Raw genomic sequence first — 21551 nt, forward strand, 5'->3', positions numbered from 1 at the left:
CCACTTTGGGAAACACTGTTCTAAAGGTTAACAAAAATTGGGTAGAGAAAAATAGAAGTGCTCCCAGCCTCAGCCAAAGAGCTTTTAAAAAACATCACTGAGTACATCCAGAGATGCAATCAATTCTGATGACACCAAGAAAACTAAGATGGTAAAAGGGGCCTTGTGATACCTCAGCCATGATTTCTGCTTTTGCCACTAGCAATGACTTACCGAACCTAATGAGAGAAATCAAGTGGTAACCATATCAACTCTCTTCAAAACTAAATGCTCATCTATCCAGTATGTCACACTTCTGCCATTGTTGCATCAGCCATGTGGTTAGAATGCGGCTGCAAAACTGGAAGGTTTTGGAAATAGGTTGTATCATAATTTAAGATCCTCTAGTTAGATTGTGCCATAATTTGGGATTCTTTAGTTTTTCAGCAGGAGTGGGGCGGTTCCTGAGAACTTATTGTAGACCAAAACATTCCAAAATTGTTTTGCTGAATTCTTCCATCCCATTGAGGAGAAAATTCTGAAGGTGGCAATAATGAATAAATATTTTCCAGTGGTGAGGTCTGAATTGGCGGTGACAGAATGCGGCTTTGTTATGATTAAAGTAATACAAACTATATTTGTATACAGTTATTCCCATTTTGTTCCCATTTGGGAAAGATTTCCACTTTTTAAAGTCATTCTTCTTGCTATTTACAGAGACACGGCTAGCGCTGTGGTCTAAACCACTGAGCCTAGGGCTTGCCGATCGGAAGGTCGGCGGTTCGAATCCCCGCAATTGGGTGAGCTCCCGTTGCTTAGTCCCTGCTCTTGCCAACCTAGCAGTTCAAAAGCACGTCATAGTGCAAGTAGATAAATAGGTACTGCTCTGGCGGGAATGTAAATGGCGTTTCCGTGCGCTGCTCTGGTTCTCCAGAAGCGGCTTAGTCATGCTGGCCACATGACCCTGAAGCTGTACGCTGGCTCCCTCAGCCAGTAAAGCAAGATGAGTGCCACAACCCCAGAGTTGTCCGTGACTGGACCTAACGGTCAGGGATCCCTTTACCTTTACCTTACTTCCTGTTGGAATCTAAAATATATCTTTGGTTGCATTACCCAAATTTCTAAAATTAGTTTAAAAAATATAAGACCTGTTACTTGTGTGTTCATCTAAATTATTTAAGGCATCACTTTGTTCTCATTTATTTCCTATCATGGTTGAAACCTTGTGGCTCAAAGGTGTTGTAGTACCTTGTGGGCCTGGAAAGCTGGCTAATTATACGTTTAGTAGCACATTTTGAAAGAGCAGTATTTGGCACACTCAGCCTTAATCATCGCACGTTTCAGGATTATATGTGCTGAGGTTGCCTGATAGCTTCTTATGTTTTGTGTTTTCTTAATGCAACAATTCTTTCACAACTCACTCTCTCTGCAATATAGTACAAGCTTCCATAGATTTATGCTCCATAATCGGTAGTTTATAATAAATTAAGCCAACTCAGGCTGTGCCATTTTTCTTTTAAAAGAGGGGTGAGGCACTCTGCTTTTAAAATGTTGCTTGCATGCATTATGTAAATGTTGTCCATAATTATACAGTCATCAGAGGTGGTCGTAATTATACGAACATCCAAATTCAACACACAAGCTTGCAAGTGCCAACATAACTTACCAGGTATTACATGTGAAATGTAACCATGCTGTAAATAATTCACAGCAGCTTGTAATTATTTTATATAAGAAAGGCTTGAAGCAACTTAGGCAGAAGCTGCATGCGCGAATCAAGCAGACAAAAGTTTAAATCCTATGTGATACCTCTTGTGATCCAGAAACCTTTTGGGATTTTTCTAGGTATTTTTACTCTGCTTCTTGGGCAAAACAAGCCCCCCTCCCCTTTTTAAGATTGCAGTCCTGTACATGCTTCCTTGGGTATAAGTCTCACTGCACTCAGTGGGAATTATGGCTGAGGAGGCATGCGCAGGATTGTGCTAATCGCTTTTCTACTTGAGTTTTGTGTTGGACGTTAAGTTATGGAAATGGTTTCCCCTTTATTTTGTTATCAGAAAAAGTAAAGTGTTTTATTTCTTTGTTTATGCTGCCTTTTCAGGAAGTGAAAAGTAAGAAATGAATAATAAAAACAGTAAGGTAAAGGTAAAGAGACCCCTGACCATTAGGTCCTGTCGTGGCCGACTCTGGGGTTGTGGCGCTCATCTCGCTTTATTGGCCAAGGGAGCCGGCGTACAGCTTCCGGGTCATGTGGCCAGCATGACTAAGCTGCTTCTGGCGAACCAGAGCAGCGCACAGAAACGCCGTTTACCTTCCCGCCAGAGCGGTACCTATTTATCTACTTGCACTTTGACGTGCTTTTGAACTGCTAGGTTGGCAGGAGCAGGGACTGAGCAACGGGAGCTCACCCTGTCGCGGGGATTCGAACCGCCGACCTTCTCATCAGCAAGTCCTAGGCTCTGTAGTTTAACCCACAGCGCCACCCGCATCCCATCAATAAAAACAGTATTTCTCCCCTATTGAAAATAAAACAACATGGCTTTTGCTTAAAGAGAACACAAGCCCAACTCACGAGATGTGACCAAGGCAGGATCAAAACTTCTGGCTTCTTTAGGCATATTGTTCTGTAATTTGTTCCGTAATTGACCTTGGTTGCCCTTTGCAAGGAATGGGGACAGGGCAAAAGTGACCTCCCTTCTACTTCTTGATCTTTTGTTGACTATTGATACAGTTGACCATGGTATCCTCGTGGACCGGCTCCAGGAAATGGGAATTTGGTGGTACTGTGGCATCTTATTTCTGTGTGTGCTTCTTTCCACCTCCACAACAGAAATGCTATTTTTTTAAAAACATATTTGAATAGCAATTTAGTCTGCATTTGCTTGCAGGGTTTCTTTTTGACGGTATCGCCGGAATCTATACTGAAAGTGGCATCTCAGGCTTCTGCAAACAACAAGATCTTCACTCTGAACCTTTCTGCACCATTTATTAGCCAGTTCTACAAGGAGCCCATGATGAAAGTTCTACCTTACGTTGATGTCCTGTTTGGGAATGAGACGGTGAGTGTTGCTGGCCTTTAAAAAAAATAATCATTTTAATTATTAATAAGCAAAAATTATTAATCATTTTAATCATTAATTATTAAATTGTGAATCATTTTTTCAATACAAACATCAACCGCAAAAGACACAATGAAAACCATAATAACACTGCTAACACAATTTGACAATTCAGATTTGAATACTGATATACCTATGACTACACCTTTTTAACAATATTTCCCCACCTCTCCTCCCCCTACTTCCCACCACTGTCTGCCTTATCGCTTAAATATTCCTTCCAGATTTCTTCATATTTATCCATTCTTAATTTGCATCAACATGCAATTCGTTTGTATGTAGCTAGTCTGTCCATATTATCAATCCATGTGCTTAATGGAATCTTTTTGCGGCAATTCCAATTCATCAAAACAAGCTTTTTTGCTTCTAATATGGCACGGTACATCCATTTTTTTGGGCCCCTTGTAATCTCCCACGTTTCCGGAATATAACTTAGAATTAAATTCAATTCACCTAAATAACAATTTCTTTTTATTACTCTTGCTATAAATATTTGGGAGACCAAAGCCACTTTCCTTAGTTGGAAGTTGCATTTTATGTAGTGATGTTTTTGGTGGCTTTGTACCCCATAGGCACGATCTAAATAGTTGATTTATTTTTTGGAAGTAAAATTTGGGAATATGTATTGGTAATCCTCTAAGAATGTATAAATCCTTTGGAACAACATTCATTTTGAGGACATTAACCTTTCCCAAAAGGGAAAGGTTTAGAGGTCCCCACCTTTCAATATCAAAAGAAATCTCAGTTATAATTTGATTCAAATTTAATTTTACAATTTGGTCTATATCTGATGAAATCATTATACCCAAGTATTTAATAAAGTCTTTGCACATCTGAAATTGATGGTTTCTATACAATGTAGCCCTTGGCCCAATTGCAAGCCTTCGGAGCGCGGTGGGAGTTCATGCTGGGCTCCGAAGGCTTGCAGATAGCAGCCTGCAGCCCGAAGCCCAGGGAGCGCAGCACTGTGCTCCCCAGGCTTTGGGCAGCTATCTGCAGCGCTTGCCGCTGCTCCCGGACCTGTTCTGGGGGCTGGGGTCGGGGGAAGCTTGGGCTTCCCCCGCCCCAGGCCCGCAGCTAAAAATGAAGCCAAGACAGCAAGCGGGATCCACCCCACTCGCTGTCTTGGCTTCTGCCAAAGCCGCACACAGCTTCTCCCGGCTGGAGAGGTTGTGCATGGCTAAAGAGGAAGCCAAGACAGCCAGCGGGATGGATCCCACTGGCTGTCTTGGCTTCTTTGCTCTTTGGAGCTGGGGGGGGGGATAAAAAAAAATTATTTCTTTAAGTTTTGATTTCCACCGTGTTCTGTTACATTGTGTTAGTATGCACGTTGGGAGCCTGTGTTACGTGTAGCCATTTGCACCATGTAGCAACTTATGTTCCAGCTTTGAGCTGTATCTTAGTGATTCACATATTAGCTGTATTTCTGCCCCAATGGAGGGGCGGGGGGCGGCAACTTGCAAAATCATCACTTTCATAAAGCAACAGGTAACCATAACTTCTCTATTAGAAGCTCACTCAAGGATTTCCAGGGGTACACATTATCACATTTATTGTGGCCCTTTGGGCCGCCACCACAGTACCTGTGTGACTCACCCAGTGCAGATCTGTTACCTGCTTACCCTTCCTTCAGTGTTCTTCTGCAGTGTAGTTTTGATTCTGTGGATTGCTTTCAGTCCACATAATATCTTCACTGGCCACTTGCGCATATCAGAGTCACTGTGAATTAGTGTCCTAGTGTACACTTCTGAATCACTCCTTTTTCACTAACATGAGGAGCAACAAACCACGAGCCTTGGCTTAACGTGACATGCAAATCTACACACGTTTTATTTTCCTCTAAACAAACCATGATATTAACCCAAGGTTTGTTTTTGACTTAGCAATCGTTGCTTGTTTGGGAGAAACAAACCATAAACAATGGTTTGCATGTTACGCTAAGCCAGGGCTCATAGTTTGTTGCTCCTGGATTGGTGAATGGAGAAGCACAGTGGGAACGATTAGCTGTGCCGAACTCACAGAATGCCCCTTTAGAGAAAAAAATAAGATGCTGGCTAAGGTTTGAGATGTGGGACGCAGGTGGCGCTGTGGGTTAAAGCCTCAGCGCCTAGGGCTTGCCGATCGAAAGGTCGGCGGTTCGAATCCCTGCGGCGGGGTGCGCTCCCGCTGCTCGGTCCCAGCGCCTGCCAACCTAGCAGTTCGAAAGCACCTCCGGGTGCAAGTAGATAAATAGGGACCGCTTACCAGCGGGAAGGTAAACGGCGTTTCCGTGTGCGGCTCTGGCTCGCCAGAGCAGCGATGTCACGCTGGCCACGTGACCCGGAAGTGTCTCCGGACAGCGCTGGCCCCTGGCCTCTTAAGTGAGATGGGCGCACAACCCCAGAGTCTGTCAAGACTGGCCCGTACGGGCAGGGGTACCTTTACCTTTACCTAAGGTTTGAGATGCAGAGAAATTACAGTTCAAAGCAGCAAACTGAAAATCTGTTGTCATTTATAACCTGAAAGCAATGAACAAACTAGTTTTAAATACCGCATTTTAATTTTGAATACCCATTTGTATATGAATTACATTGATGATTTATTCAGATATAAATGTCCATATTTTCTGAGCTGCACGGGTGCTTTTAAACCCACTTCAACAGCTCAGTGGAGTAGATCAGTTAGAACATTTGAACTGATGCCTTGATCACTTCTTTGCAATTTTAGCCCATTGATATTTATTAACTAGGCTTCACATAATAAATTTAAACGTGGGCTATTTGGTATAAAAGTAATTATTGCTGCTATCCAATTATGGCTATTCAGTGCTCATTATGCAGCAATACATGACTGGCGACCTTGATTATTGTCATTTCTTTTAATTATTATTAAATTTAGTTTTCTGATAGTGTCGTTTTGCAAATGGTTCTTAGCCATAATACCTTCCAAGCCTACTGTAATCACTAGATAATTAACCTGCCAGGATTTAAGCACACTCAACTTTGCCTCAGGATGCTTAACAGTCAAATAAGGTCAATTATCTCCTGATGGTAACAGCTTTGTCACAAGTTGCTGCTTAATTCATCTGCAAAACTACTCACCTTCAATAGACATTTTGCAACCCAAGCTAACTTTCAGTACTAATCAGAGCTATTTAAGTTGTCAGAGGACATAAACTTTAAATATTATGTCCAAACAGCGTGTGCTTGATGAGCAAAATGCTACTGCCTTTGTAAGCAGAAAGGAGTATGAGTATCAGAAGGTGGATTGTTGCGAACATAGTAGAAGTCGTGGGTGTCCAACTCATGGTAGCCAAGGAGTTGTAGTATGTCTAAACCAGGGCGGCCCAACTTTTCATACCAAGTGGGCCGCAAGAGTACTTTGACACCGAACATGAAGGCCGCACACTGCTTTGTCGAGTACAGGTAGGAAAGTTGCCAGGGACTGCCAAAGCTTGGAAAGTGGTAAGTAGGCTTTGGGAAGGATGCGAGAGGACTCCAGGACCTGTCAAAGCCCTCATGCCTCCTTCCCCAAACCCAGCGCCTCCTTACCTGGCTTTGGCATAGCAGCATGAGGGCTGCGGGGTGGAGTGGGGATGTCAAATGTTGCCAAGAACTGCCAAAAAAGGGGCTTGAGGGCTGCATGATGAAACCTCCCTGGCTCGACAGAAGCAGAAAAGCCTGCTGGCCTGTATTTCTGCCAGCCTTTTCAGCTCAGTTTATTAAAGGCAAAACTACTGCCTGACAACAAGGGGGTTGTTGGACATGAACTTTGTGAAGGCAGCCAGGTTGGATGTTTCTTTTGAAAGGATAAAGCCGTGATGGATAATTCTATCTGTGGTTATTTGCCATGAGCTCAAACTGCAGGTAGTATTGGTTTTAGTTTGTAAGGCACTCTTATTTCTTGTGGCTGCAGGAGGTAAGAGCTCTTGCTTGTTCTGCCTCACACTGTTGGTTTGGGGCTGGTCCCTGTCCCCATGCTGTACCAAAGAAGACCAGTAAGGGTGGAGGAGGGTGACTAAATCCATTGGTTTCCATTGTGGAGTTGAGTTAGCTATGCGCTGGGGACCTTTTCTGTCATTGCTCCCTGTGGACTGCTCTCCCCAAAGAGGTCCAATTGTTGCAGAAAGTACCGTATTTTTTGCTCTATAAGACTATAAGACTTTTTCCCTCCTAAAAAGTAAGGGGAAATGTGTGTGCGTCTTATGGAGCAAATGCAGGCTGCGCAGCTATCCCAGAAGCCAGAGCAATGAGAGGGATCGCTGCTTTTGCTGCGCAGTGATCCCTCTTGGCTTCTGGGATTCAGAATATTCTTTTCTTGTTTTCCTCCTCCAAAAACTAGGTGTGTCTTATGGTCTGGTGCGTCTTATAGAGCGAAAAATGCGGTACATTTTTTGGCACCAGGTTGAAACATGTTTATTTCCTCTGACCTTTTAAAGGGTTATATTGTCTCCATCAGCTTTTAGTTTCCAAAATCTTCTGCCGTTTCTCAGTCTCTATGAAAGATGTTATTGTATTTGTACGTTTGAATTGTTTTTGTGTCTTATAAGCACTGCTCTTGAATCCATTGGATGAAAGGTGGGGTAGAAATGTTTTAAATAAATAAGTGACTTGGTGTTTCCATGACTGAGCCTGGTTTTGAACACGTACCTTCTATAGGCAGTAGGGTTTTTTTTTCAGGCTCCCCAAATTAAAATAATGAAAACCTGGCACAGTTGCAAGAATACATACTCAAAGGGTTGCTCATTAATGCCATTTTGACATTATGCCAGAATCCAGCTGCAAAGCCCTGCCCACACATAAAAGTCAAAGATCAAGCTGTCATTGAAACAATTTCCTCTCGCAAATAATTTATGTAGTCGTGAAACAGTTTTCGGATAATACGCCCAGAGTCCTCATATTAAAATGGGGCGGGGAATCTTACAAAAAGCAATGTTTGGAAATATTAGGCTTGCCAAATATTAGTGTGTCAAACACATTATTCATCTAGATGCTTAGTTGTACATGTATATTTATTTGCATGAGCTCCACTGAGGACAACATTTTCTTATTTCTACTAAGTACATTTTCATAATTTTATAGTAGTAAAAGTGTTAATAATAATAATTATAATAGGCATTTTTTCTCCCCTCTGTCAGAGTCCCTTATAATGCCAATACTGTATTCATTAAAGACATTTTGTAAGCTTTGGCAGTCAATTCCATATTCTAATTAATAATAGAAATATGTGTGTAAGAAGTCATCTTCTAAGCTAATTGCTCTAACCTGGGCTCCTTGGGAAGAGCAGGATATAAAATAAATACAATAAAATAAAAACCGATACTGACATTAAGACAGGTTCATAGATGCTGATGTCTGGTTTGCTTTTCAATGCACCATAAGCAAATAGTAACTTGATGCAGTGACCTGTAAAATAGAGAAGAACACCCAAAGAAGGCTGCTTTCATTAGAGGTTTGATTATTATTTTTTAACCTAGTTTGGATCCTTTACATTATTTTATCCTTTATTTTCTGTGGAAGATACTGAATTTTCAATTATCAAAAGGCTGTGGCATCATTATCATTCCTGCTAAATTAACAGGGATCTTCTTCTTCCACACAGCCTGAGTATCTGATAAATTGTCTCTGGCTGGAAAATGAGCTACTCTACAGTACTGGGGAGGTTCGTAATGTCAATGGCATGCTGTAAAGATGTGCTGTGGGAAGGATTCTGAATCACCCCTGGGCTATTTCAGCTACGGAGCAAATCTCTTCTTTCTGCGCCCTTCCTTTCTGCTAGCTGCAGCAGCTTTACAAAGATGAAATACTTAAAAATCATAGCTTAGCCTTACAGCCGCCATTGATAAAAGCCCTGTTACTGGAAACGATCTGAATCACTTTGGAATTAATCATCCTAAATATAACAGCACATTTCTTTGTGACTCACCTGTTTCAATTAATCTTTCTAGTTAGCATTGTTTCCTCGATTGCTCCAGTATAAATTCAGGTGCAATAGGTATTCTAGTATATACCTAGTATGCTGTGAGTGAAAGGAGAAGCTGCAGCTCAGGTATTTAAGATACTTTAATGCTGCTTTCAACCACTCACCTTATGAGCTGTTCTATTAATTTAGAAATTATGCCACCCTTTCTTAAAAACTGATGTTTCTACCATGAAAAATGTACTGGAGAGAGGTGAGCAGTGGTATAGAGCAAGCTTTTCTTCTTCATAATAAAGATATTTTCCAATGGCTGCTCTCTGTTAAAGGAGAAGCATGTTGATCCTTCTTAGGTGCTTCTTAGATAAGGAATTTTAAAATAAAAATGTTAAGCTCCATGAAGTGTCATATTGCGAGAATATTCTGCTGTGCACTAGCATTTTTCGGAAGTAAGAATAATATTTGGCTGTTAAAAGTTTACAGTGCCTTTGAGGTGGCGCGTCTGTAAAATTGACACAATTGCCAAAATTGCACAAAGAACCAAAAGCACACAAGTTTGCCACCTCAGTGGTAATTGTATTGAGGCAAAGCCTTTTTCAACAGGAGTAAAAAAAAAGGGGGGGGGGGCTCACTTGACTTTTGTTGTTACAGGTTTCCAAAAGAAAAAAGAAATATACCCATTCACCATTAGAATTGCCATTTAGATATTTGAGTTTTATTATTTTCAGTTTATCAATGCCCAGAACCCCATCCTGTCTTCCTCTGATATGCCATTCCGAATCCTTTTGCATGTTGGTTGATCTGTGCAGTCTTTCTTTGTTTTGTATCCTCCTCAAATAGTAGTGGCCAAAACTGGACTTGATACCATATGAAAGGTGTTGCAAACTGCTCCGCCTGTCATAGAAACCAAAATGGCATTTGCCTTTCTGGTGAAAGAAACGCTGTTTCTCATTTTTATGAGTTTCTCGTTTTCCTCTTTCTAAAATGTAACTGTGCTACATTCTAGTAATCCTGATTATTAATACCATTTTTGACTATTATTCCCATTTCTTTAATGTCAAATTGTCCAAGCTTTTGTATCATCTGTAACTTTTATGGGGAACTTTCGTTTCCTCCTAGGCGGATCTCTTCTCAGATCCTCCCATCTTGTCTCTCTTCTCCTCCCATGCTGAGAGTTCACAACCCACCTGTAGTCTGGATAAATAATAATAGACACAAGCACATAATGATGAGAAAGCCCACACGACTCACACTTACACCTTCCCCTCCCTAGCTCACCCAATGGAGGAAAATGGGCGTAAAAAATTAAGTCAATAGGGTATGAGAGCAAACAGCAGACAAGAAAGAATAAAAGGTTGAATATAGAAGAAGAGAGAAAAAAGGAAACTGAGCAGAGGAGAGGGGTAAAGACGAATATCTAGACACATATGTAAAAGTGGCAGATTACTTGCCAAAGGGAGAACATAGGACTTTAGAAGTTGCAAGACAATCCCTTTGGCCATCAAAGCAGTAAAAAGATAATGGACACTTGGATGGTCAAGTCCAGTCAAACTATGGGGTTGTAGTGCTCATCTCACTGAGGCTGAGGGAGCCGGCATTTGTTCACAGACAGCTTTCTGGGTCATGTGGCCAGCATGACTAAACCGCTTCTGGCACAATGGAACACTGTGACGGAAAACAGAGCGCACGGAAATGCCGTTTACCTTCCTGCCGCAGCGGTACCTATTTATCTACTTGCACTGGTGTGCTTTCGAACTGCTAGGTTGGCAGGAGCTGGAACAGAGCAAGGGGAGCTCACTCCATCGTGAGGATTCAAACCACCAACCTTCAGATCGGCAAGCCCAAGAGACTCAGTGGTTTACACCACAGCGCCACCCACGTCCCTCATCAAAGCAGTACTATGAATCTAAAGCGCCTGATATGTAGGGGCTTCGCAAAGGACAGGTCACAGGAGATGGTCTGAAGGCGCACGAGGCCACCAGCTTGCTGAAGCTAAGCAGGTCTAGGTCTAGTCAGTGCCTGGATGGATGATTGCTTAGAAGCCACATTCCCACTGCCTTGGATTCCATGATGAAAGAAGGGCAGGACACAAATGTAAGAAGGTGGCTATGTTCTGCCTCCAAAATTGAAAGCAGCAATGCTTCTGAATGCCAGTTGCTGGAAAGCACAGGATGGAAGGGTGCTCTTGGGCTCAAATTCTGCTTGCTGGTTTCCCACAGGCAAACCGTTCAGCCACTGTGAGAACAGGATGCTAGACTTGGCCTGATCCGCAGCGAGCAGGCTCTTCTTATGTTCTTAAGATAAATAAATTAACGTCTCAGGATTAATATTTTCAAGTAAAATTAGATGTGGAAAGCAAAAAATTAAACCTAGCTCCAATGTTTTGCCAAAATTGTACAACTTCTGGGCAGCATCAAAACATGTGAATCAAATTGGCATTAGCTTCATAGCACCATCTACATGAATCTTTTTCACTGTGTCTGGGATGGCATAATTTATCAAAGCACAAATATATGGGATAGGATTTAGGGTTTTAGTTTGTTTATGTTTTTCCTTGATAAGCCAGAGGCCTAAATCTAAGACAGTTAATCTAATAGATCAGAGCATTTAATTCTATATTTGACGGGCTACAGATAGCTATAAAACCAAGCCCAATGTAGATGCTAAGTAATATGATGGGTTTTGAAAGTTTTTTTCACCCCACAGATGGGAAGCATATTTATTTGGACGGGCTTTTAGAAAAGTGTAAACTCTGTTAGTTTATTTTTTTGCTATTTTTATTGGGGCTTCTTTGCGCTTTTTAAATGCTTTTTGCTATGTTTCGTTCATAGAAGGTATTTCTATTGTGTTTTAAAATAGCTCATTTTTGTGGTTGACTTTTCCACCTTGAGTACAATTTGTTTAAACAGCAGGATGTAAATGAAATAATTATATTAATAAATTCAAATACATACAATAAGTGCAATAACTGCATCTAAAGTAGGATAAATGTGTTCAAGAGAAAAATGAAAAATTTCAATGAAGGAAAATACAGGGTTGTGGCCAATGCTGCTGTTCTGCTCATGAAGCAGACTTCCACCTCTGCAACAGAACCAGCAACTCCACTTGACTTTGAACTAGACAAGCGTATTGGCAAGGCAGCTATGGCAATGGCTCCTCTCTCCAAAAGGGTATGGGAGAAGGTGAGGCTAACAATGAACATCAAGATGAAGCTCTACCAAGATTGTGTGTTGAGTCTTAGGGTAGTGAGACGTGGGCAACTTACATCCACCAGGAGCGATGCCTCAACACATTCCATATGCACTGCATCAGGAAGATTTTGGGCATCAAATGGCAGGACAGGGTCTCAAACAAATATATGCTCTCCCAAGCCCACATCCTCCCAGCATTTTTGCATTCCTGTCTCAACAACATCTACACCGGCTTGGTCATGTCCACAGAACAAGATGGCAGGATCCCCAAGGATGTGTTTTAAGCACCAGGCCCATTGGCACACCAACTTCACGCTACAAAGATGTCTGCAAACAAAACATGAAGGCTGGCAACATCAACCCCGCCATGTGGGAATCCCTTGCAAACAACCACAGTGCCTGGAGACAGTCAGTCAAATTGTGTAGCCACAGCAGTTACTAGAGGAGGAATGACCACTGTGAGGAGCACAGAAAGGAGAAGCACCATAGTACATCTGCATCAGCAAAACCGGATGTCTTCATCTTGCAACAAAACATGTCTCCCATATTGGTATCTACAACCACAGCAGGAGCTGTAACTCTCCAACAGTTTGACTTCACCCTTAAAGGCACACTCTTGCATTGTCTCCCGAGACAGACAGATGCCAACAACTCAGAAATACTTAATGTATGAGAAGTAGTCCAGTATCTGATATAATAATTCCAATAATTGATTATGATTATGATTATGATTTCTTTCTGGATTTTTTTCTGGTATGAACAAAGGTTAATGTAACAAAGTTGGTAAAGGTAAAGGGACCCCTGACCATTAGGTCCAGTCGTGGCCGACTCTGGGGTTGCGGCGCTCATCTCGCTTTATTGGCCAAGGGAGCCGACGTACAGCTTCCGGGTCTTGTGGCCGGCATGACTAAGCCGCTTCTGGCGAACCAGAGCAGCGCACGGAAACGCCGTTTACCTTCCCGCTGGAGTGGTACCTATTGATCTACTTGCACTTTGATGTGCTTTCGAACTGCTAGGTTGGCAGGAGCAGGGACTGAGCAACGGGAGCTCACCCCGTCGTGGGGATTCGAACCGCCAACCTTCTGATCAGCAAGTCCTAGGCTCTGTGGTTTAACCCACAGCGCCACCCGCGTCCCACAACAAAGTTTGTAGTATTCCATAATTGATCAGTTCACTATTTCATTGATGGAATGTGTTTATACTTCCATTTTGAGGCCTTCTTCAACTCTAGCTGCTAACAGATTTTCAACAAGTTGGGTAGATTGTGTTGGTGAACGTGAATTCTGCATGTGTTAACTTTAAGAGCCATAGACCATTATGTTAAAACATCACACGGGTACCTTGAGAATGCACAAGCTTGCCCATAAACCCATCACCAGGCAGCTTTCCCATGAAGATACCATGTGGGTTGAACCAGGACTTCCATATGGGAGCTCTATAATTGGCCCCTTTGATTTCCACAACAGTGGCAGTCCTTTTCCAAAGTGCTGTGGCTATTTCAAAGACCATGAATGCAGCCTCCACGCAGAGACACTGGTTCACACAAATGGCACCTGAGCGCTGTCTGGCTGCAAACTTTGCAGTGCCCTCATGCATGCATAGGGGCTATAGCCAAGTACAAACAGCCCATAGACAAAGCTCCAAGTCTGCTCTGCACTGTAACTTCCTTCATAGGGCTGATCTGCAGGCATACTCCTAGGAATACTGATCAAGAATGTTAAAAAGGTATTAGCATAAGTACCCCATAACATTGCTAATCACAGCCTTTCAGTTAGTTGTAAATTCTCTTAATGGGCTGCTTCAGTAGTAATGTACTGTCCGAGAAGGTTTTCAAGAGCAGGTAAAATATCACCTTACCACATTTGCTGGAATAAACTGATAGGACACACCAAATGTTTATTTCTGGATTTAAGGACTTCAAAGGAAGAAGTACTTGTGCCAGTTCTAAGACAATAGCTTCTTCCATGGTGGCCTAGCTTGCTCATGTTTTATAAGCCTATTTACTTTGGTGTTCATGATGAAATAATAGTTACCATAACCATGATTGTGCTGATCTAGAAAAAAATCCACGTTAACTAAACTGTTATTGTTTTCCACACAACGGCTTTGTATTGAGTTTGAAGTTGTTGCATACATTGCTGAATAATAAACAAACCCAGTTGTCTTTTTAAAAAAATGGCAAAAAGTGAACAGCATAAATAGGCATCTGGTCCCCCAAGTAACCTGTACTATAATTCGTGTGCTAAAAGCTGCCAGCAGATGTTCCAAAACTATCATGATCCCACGATTGCTGGGCGTGCTACTGTTTTCTTAACTATTGTTCAGTTACAACTGTCGGTCTCTTCTAGCTGTAGCTATTGTTGGAGCCATACAACAGAATAGACATGGCCTGCTGTGAATTACTTTGTTTCTGATTTGCAGAATAATTATTGGTGGTCTCCATCAGGGCTGGCCCTACCTTTAGGCAGAGTGAGGCAATTGCCTCAGGTGGCAGATGTTGAAGGTCAGCACCAGCGCACCTCAGACATTGATCCCCACCCCGCCATTCCCATCTGTTGGAGATCAGAGCTTAGTGTACCACAGGCCTTTTTCATATACAGTATCTCCTAAATTAGCCTGCTGCCATCAGGTGCACTGGAGGAACACAATCCTGTTACCAGTTGAAGTAAGATTCAATTACAAATTCATTTCGTTTCTGAACATGGAATGAGGGTGCACCAATTTCTCCTTTATCTAAAGCAGCATAATGTCTTGAGCCAGCCCTGGTCATAATGATGTATTTCATTATTCAATTATTATTGGATTTGCGCCATAAGAACATAGTTCCAATGATGTGCTGACTCAACCAGTTAGAATTTCCTAGTGAGCATGGGCATTTAAAAACAAGTAAAGTTCTGTTCTAAACTTTCAAGATTCCTTTTAGTCCTCTTTGTTTATGTAAAGGAAAGCAATGAAATGTTAGTTCTTCGAGAAAGTCAACACACTCAAAAGTAAAATTGTGGGGGCTTTATATCCAGAACAGCAGAGTACAAATCTGGAGTGTTCCACGCATGTCGTGTGTTTCAGATTCCCTGTGTTGGTCATGCAATCACTCCCCTTGATAATTGGCACACAGTTTATTGGCATCTGAATTTATTATATCATGTAATAAGTATAAATCCCATATTTGCTGATGCAGAATTTTTAACAGCACTCTCCTTTACATTAGAAAGAAAATTCAGTTAATTAGCAACTGTGTTTTTTCTAGAAGCTGGAATTCGGAGCTTTTGCCCCAGCCATTTACAACTTGTTTTTCTTGGAAAGAGCAAAGTATTTGAAAATAGTGGGGAAAGGGGCCCTCTAATTTCCTTTTCTGCTGAGGAGTGCAGAGCCCCACTTCTCCCATTGACTCCGGGAATATTTCATTTTTTTCCTGCCTTTAAGGGTATATAAATAAAGCCTACTGGCAGAATTTACATTATCTTTGTACCTAAGCCAATTTGTAAAATGGTTGTAAAATTAAATCATATAATTGGAAGGGCTATTTAAACATTAATTGGTAATATGATACGGAGCAGCTCAGCGCTCCCTTTTGTCCAGATGTGGACATAGTTAATAGAAACTTTTAAGACGTTTGTAGTGTGTTGGAAATGTTGTTTTAAGGCCAGGCCCCAGAAGGTCTCTTTCAAAAAGAGGCTCAGCCCAAAGCCCCAGAAGCTGGGGGTGGCCGGAGTGAGCCTGTATGAGACCCATTGTGTTGCTTCTTTTATTCTTTGTGCAAAGGATCTTTTAAACGGCCTCGGTCCTGTATACCTGAAGGAGCGTCTCCACCCCCATCGTTCAGCCCGGACACTGAGATCCAGTGCCGAGGGCCTTCTGGCAGTTCCCTCATTGCGAGAAGTGAGGTTACAGGGAACCAGACAGAGGGCCTTCTCGGTAGTGGCGCCTACCCTGTGGAACACCCTCCCTTCAGATGTGAAGGAAATAAGTAGCTATCCTATTTTTAAAAGACATCTGAAGGCAGCCCTGTTTAGGGAAGTTTTTAATATTTAACGCTGTATTGTTTTTAATACTTGATAGGGAGCCGCCCAGAGTGGCTGGGGAAACTCAGCCAGATTGGCGGGTTATAAATAATAAAGTCATCACAACTTCACTACTGGTTCTTGACATAAAAGTAAATATTACACATGATGACTAGATTGCACTGCCTTGCCCCATTTCGAGAACTGCTTCGTAGAAGCATAGGAGGCTGCCTTACACCCAGTCAGACCATTGCTCTATCTAGTTCAATATTACGTACACTGACTGGCAGCCAGGGTTTCAAACAGGGGACACACCCAAGTTTATCTGGAAATACCAGAGATTGAATTTAAGGATCTTTTTTATTATTATTAAATATTTTCTTGTTTTACAGAAGTATGTGTAATGTCTCTCGTATTTTTTCCATGTAAAATTTTTACAAATCAGTTTCATTTGTTGAGACATTGGGGGGGGGGGGAGATGGGGGGGTCAGGTGGCGATGTTTCTATTATGCTTAATGTATGTAGGGTTTGGTGTCAGCGTTGCTTGTGCTGTTCACTTGTGTTCCTTTGGTGGTGAGAGAGGTTGGGGTTGGCCTAGGGAGTGGTTGTTTGTTTGTGATTGGCTGTGCTGATCTTTGTTTTTGTGTGTGAGTGTTTTGGATCAGGTTAGCCATACTGATTTGTATGCTGTTGGTGGATTCTTGTCATTGTTTTGTTGGGCTGTGTATGTGATAAAGGGGAGCCATACCAGGGTAAAGGCATCTTCTTCTGTTTGTCCCCGTGTCAGTTTCTGTTTATTGGTTAATTTTTCTAGTAGGGCTGTTTCCCATACTATTTGATATCATTGGTCCATGCTTACTCCTGACAGGTCTCACCAGCGTCTGGTTATGGTGTTTCTGGCTGCTGAAAGTAGGTGGGTTACGAGTTCTTCAAACCCCCTAGACGCAATCAAAAAACAATGGGAGAATGACATAGGCTATGAGATTAACCCCACTCAATGGACCAGAATGTGGTCTAAACCCCCCTTTAAATCTATATCAACGAAAAGAAAAGGATCTCTTTTTTTAACCTTGAATACATGACTTTGAGAACAGAAGAAGAAGCTGGGAGGAGAGGTGTTCAGGATATTTTTTTAAATAGTTTTTTTTCAGTTATGTGTCCTTGTTTCTCAATTTGATCCTTTTACATGGTTTTGTATGTTTTGTGGTATTTTATGCGTTGTGATTTGCTGTTATTTTTATTGATTATAGATTCGTAATTCTTTATTGTGATTGATAAGTACAAACTCTTTAATTATTATTTGCTGATGTATAATTTTACTGTTTGCTATTAGATTCTGATGGATTGTTGAATGTTGTTTATTTTAAAGTTATTGTGACTTTTTATATTGGATCAGATTGCTACTGTTTGATGTTTTATTATGTTTATATATGTGTCAGAGTGGCTAGAGAAACCCAGCCAGGTGGGAGGGGTATACTTTACTATTATTATTATTATTATTATTATTATTACACATAACATTTTGCTTAACAAGCATAATTGAGGTTTGTTGCTTGTTGTTATTTTCTGTACCACTTTACATTTTTAAGAAAAATCTCAAAGCGGTTTACATCACATTAATTAAAACATCAAAAAAATATCTTGAATAAAACATTACTGAAGAAAGTCAAATATAAAGTAGACATTCAAAGCAACTCAGTTAACAGGAAACTAAAATATTATCTTAAATATTTCAAAACAAAGCATTGCTAAAGGAAGTCAGATATAAAATGCACATTTAAAACAGCATAATTAACAAGAGAATAAAATATTAAGCACAGAACATATCTGCTACCAATGCTGCCAATCCTGCCAATGGTGGTTCATGGCGGGCGGCTGTGGAAGTTCAGGCTCAGTGACCTGGGCCTGCACTATGAGACCGATGAGATGGTTTTTGGCCTCCTCAGTAACCCCAGCTCTTGTAGTTGGAGTCATTTGGGGCCTTCTCTTTCCAGGTCAGGCAGAAAAAGTCTTGCATGTCAGGGTGAAGGTCCTCCAGGACTCACAGCAAAGATGATTTCATTATTTACTATGTTTTACAAATTTTTGTTATCTTGTTTTGGTGTTTATTGGCCAAAGCAGGTGGTTTGAACTCATATGGATGGTAGACACAAAAACAGAATGGCTAGATCAGCTGAACTCTGGAGTCCGAATCTTGTTTCTGCCCTGGTTTTGGAACTGAAACTGCATTGGTCACTCAAGCCAATGGCCTTTGTCAGAAGATGGACAGAGGAGTACAGTGGTACTTCGGGTTAAGTACTTAATTCGTTCTGGAGGTCCGTTCTTAACCTGAATCTGTTCTTAACCTGAAGCACCACTTTAGCTAATGGGTCCTCCCGCTGCCGCCGCGCCGCCAAAGCCCGATTTCTGTTCTTATCCTGAAGCACTATTTCTGGGTTAGCGGAGTCTGTAACCAGAAGCGTCTGTAACCTGAAGCGTATGTAACCCAAGGTACCACTCTATAACCCTGATAATTTCTCCCGGACTCAAGAAACTTTTGATCACCCATAGCTTCAAACTATTATCCATCTAGGGCTTCTATAGGTCCCTTTGAAAACAAACACAAAAGTTTTCAGCATTCTCTTAGATCTTACTTGCCAAGTTGACCTATACCTTCAAATTAGAAAAATAATTATCTCAATTTCTTTATCCGCAGTAGATGAAAGAAGCTGCATTTCTGGACATTTAAAGGAACTTGCTTCTGTGTACACTGATCATTAATTTTTAAAATCTTAAGAAACTTTTTTCTGTGGCTTGGGGAATGCATTGAATTTCTCCTATAAGGTTTTTTTGTTGCATTAAATATTAATATTTCCATTCCCATGATACACTTAGATATCTAAGTGTAAACATAAATTCTGTAATGATCTTCCAGAGATTTGTGTATCCACATTAATTTAATATCTCTTTTACGCTTTTGATTGCAGTTTTCATTGTTTCATCAGAAGTTGGTGAGGCCTCAGTCTAAGTCACCACTTCGTTGGGGGCTCATTTATTAATTTGTTGTGAGGTTTTTCTTTTGAGTGTGTTTGGGATATAATTTTATGTTGCAAGTCTGAAAATGGGCCCTGTTCATGCATGCATTTTCAAGAGAGGAAGTAAGATGGAAAACACATTCATTGCAATCAGTCAAAACCCGTTACATTTGTGTAAAGAAAGAAAAAAATATGCTCTGAAAAATGTGATATGATTCATCTGTGTTCTTTCAATGAAACAAGGCCTCTTAACCCTAGGATTTTAGTCCTAATTTTATTACTCCTTCCAGTAATAAGCCTTGAGTCTTTTTGCAGTCTTCTACTTTCTTTCAAACATCTATCGCTCATTAAAGTCCTTTTAGATTAGATTTAATGGTAGCTCACATTGTGCTAATTTCTTTTCAGTCTGTAGTATTTTTGATTCTAATCATCCTTCACCAGTTTTCATTTCAATACTTTTTGAAGTGTGGAATCTCATAAAGAGCAAGATTCCTTTTTCTTTGTGCAGTGCCTTGATTTTTAAAACAGTCCTATTTATATAGATGTTTATAGATTATAATAGACTGTATGACAAAAACATATGAGAGATGTTGGACTAGGGAGGAAGTGCTGGTAGCGTAGGTTTTACAGTTTGGGGATACAAAATACAGGTCTAGATAATAGTTATTATTTGTAGCGGAATTTCAATATGGCTCAGATGCATAGAGCTGTTGCAGCTTATTACAGATGGATACAGTGGCAATTTAGCTCTAAGTGATTTCTTTTCAGCTGAGATCTTCTGGCAGGTAACTGTGAGGCTATTAAGTAAGGAAATAATTATTAATGAGACAATAGTAATAGCATGCAGCTAAATAATGATAGTAAAAGCCTTGGAACTTTTAAATTTTGCCGCTGGGAACCTGAAGAAGCAGCTTAGACTCCATGCAATATGATCTACTTAGTTATTTTCCTGGTTTCCTAAAATAATTTGTATTTTTTTAATACAAATCAGCACATCCATAATAGGAGCACAGACTGTCACTACTAGTGAGTGTCAAACTTCAGAAATGATGTCTTTCTCTATGGACAAAGAGAACATTAATCTAGCCTTTTCTTTTCATGGAGATAATAACATTCCTTGCTTCTTTATGATAATCTACCTGCCTTCTGAGCACCAGAAGATAATCTTAAAGGGTGTTTGTTTGTTTGTTTGTTTGTTTGTTTGTTTGTATTGTTTGTTTGTTTGTTTGTTGCTGAGGCTGGTTCATCTGTGTTTATTTGTGCTCCTGAGGCCCTTTATAGGTAGGAGTACCACAAGCATGTTGAGGAGCATGAAGTAATTATTAAATCTCCCATACCAAAGACATGCATGCCAGCCAAATTATAAATCATGACCCTCCAAGTCCCAGGATGTCTGCATTAACCAATGTAATCCGTTCTCTTAACCAGCACAGACAGGCTGCCTCATAATAAATTTGCAGATCTGGCAGGGCAAAGCCTCCTATTTCTTTTGTATCTGTCATAATTTTATGTTTAACTCTTGGCTTTTTCCTTGCCAATAAATTTAGAAATGCCCCTCTTCCATTCTTTGAAGCAGCCTGGGTTCTTAACAATTGATATTGATTGAAATAAAAACAGCATCTTGGGTAATAGGTTCATTTTGGTAGTTGAGATTCTGTGAAGTAGGGAGAGCTTCATAGCAGGGTCTTAATGTTTTCTTTTAGATGCTGCATATTCTACATTTCATCAGTTGCCATCATAGAATTGTATAGAGTTGGAAAGGACCTTGACTAGTCCAGAGGAGGAAGAAACGGGGGGGGGGGGGCTGAATGGTGGGAACCCTGAGTTGAAGGGAACTACACTTCAGTCGCTTGGAAAGAGGAACCAGGGATTCCCCCTGACTTTGCTGCAGAGCGGAGAGCCTCAAGTGGAGGCTTGGGAGGGCTTGTGGCAGCTAAGAGGGGAGCCAGAGCAGGAGCCCAAACAGTGGGATGCAGTCCTGTTGCTAAGATCCAGATGCTACCTTGGCAGTTGGAAATGTATCCACTCACTCCCAAGGAGCGCATGTTTGCAATGCCAACGTTCCCGCAGGCCAAGCAAGTCTCACGAGTGCTTTTTTCCTTTATGACTAGGAAACCTTATACCATACATTATATGAGGGGTGTAAATTAGAAGAAATAAGGAGAACTATTTTTTTAAAAAATGGGATTGAAACATGATAACCAATCTTTTGCAGAGGGAGAGAGGAGGGATGCCACCATTCTTACTGCACTGGCTGGGAGACAGTAGCAGCTTGGTTTGGATGCACCGGGTGATGTGCTGCAGGGGGTCCCACAGCAACGCTGTAGAACAGAGTGTGAGAGGCAGGGGGTG

The 21551-nt window shown here is 41.2% G+C and overlaps 1 protein-coding gene across 2 annotated transcripts in view; it reads left to right on the forward strand.

The window, feature by feature from the left end:
- Window positions 1-21551, forward strand: part of ADK (adenosine kinase) — a 198334-nt gene that overhangs the window by 126192 nt on the left and 50591 nt on the right. For both annotated transcript variants that reach the window (XM_079975325.1, XM_079975324.1), the window contains exon 7: window positions 2868-3038. In XM_079975325.1, the coding sequence (XP_079831451.1) occupies window positions 2868-3038 (171 nt within the window). The remainder of the gene's footprint in view (window positions 1-2867; window positions 3039-21551) is intronic.

This window comes from Podarcis cretensis (genome assembly GCF_951804945.1).
Source record: "Podarcis cretensis genome assembly, chromosome: 5".
Taxonomy (NCBI): Eukaryota; Metazoa; Chordata; class Lepidosauria; order Squamata; family Lacertidae; genus Podarcis; species Podarcis cretensis.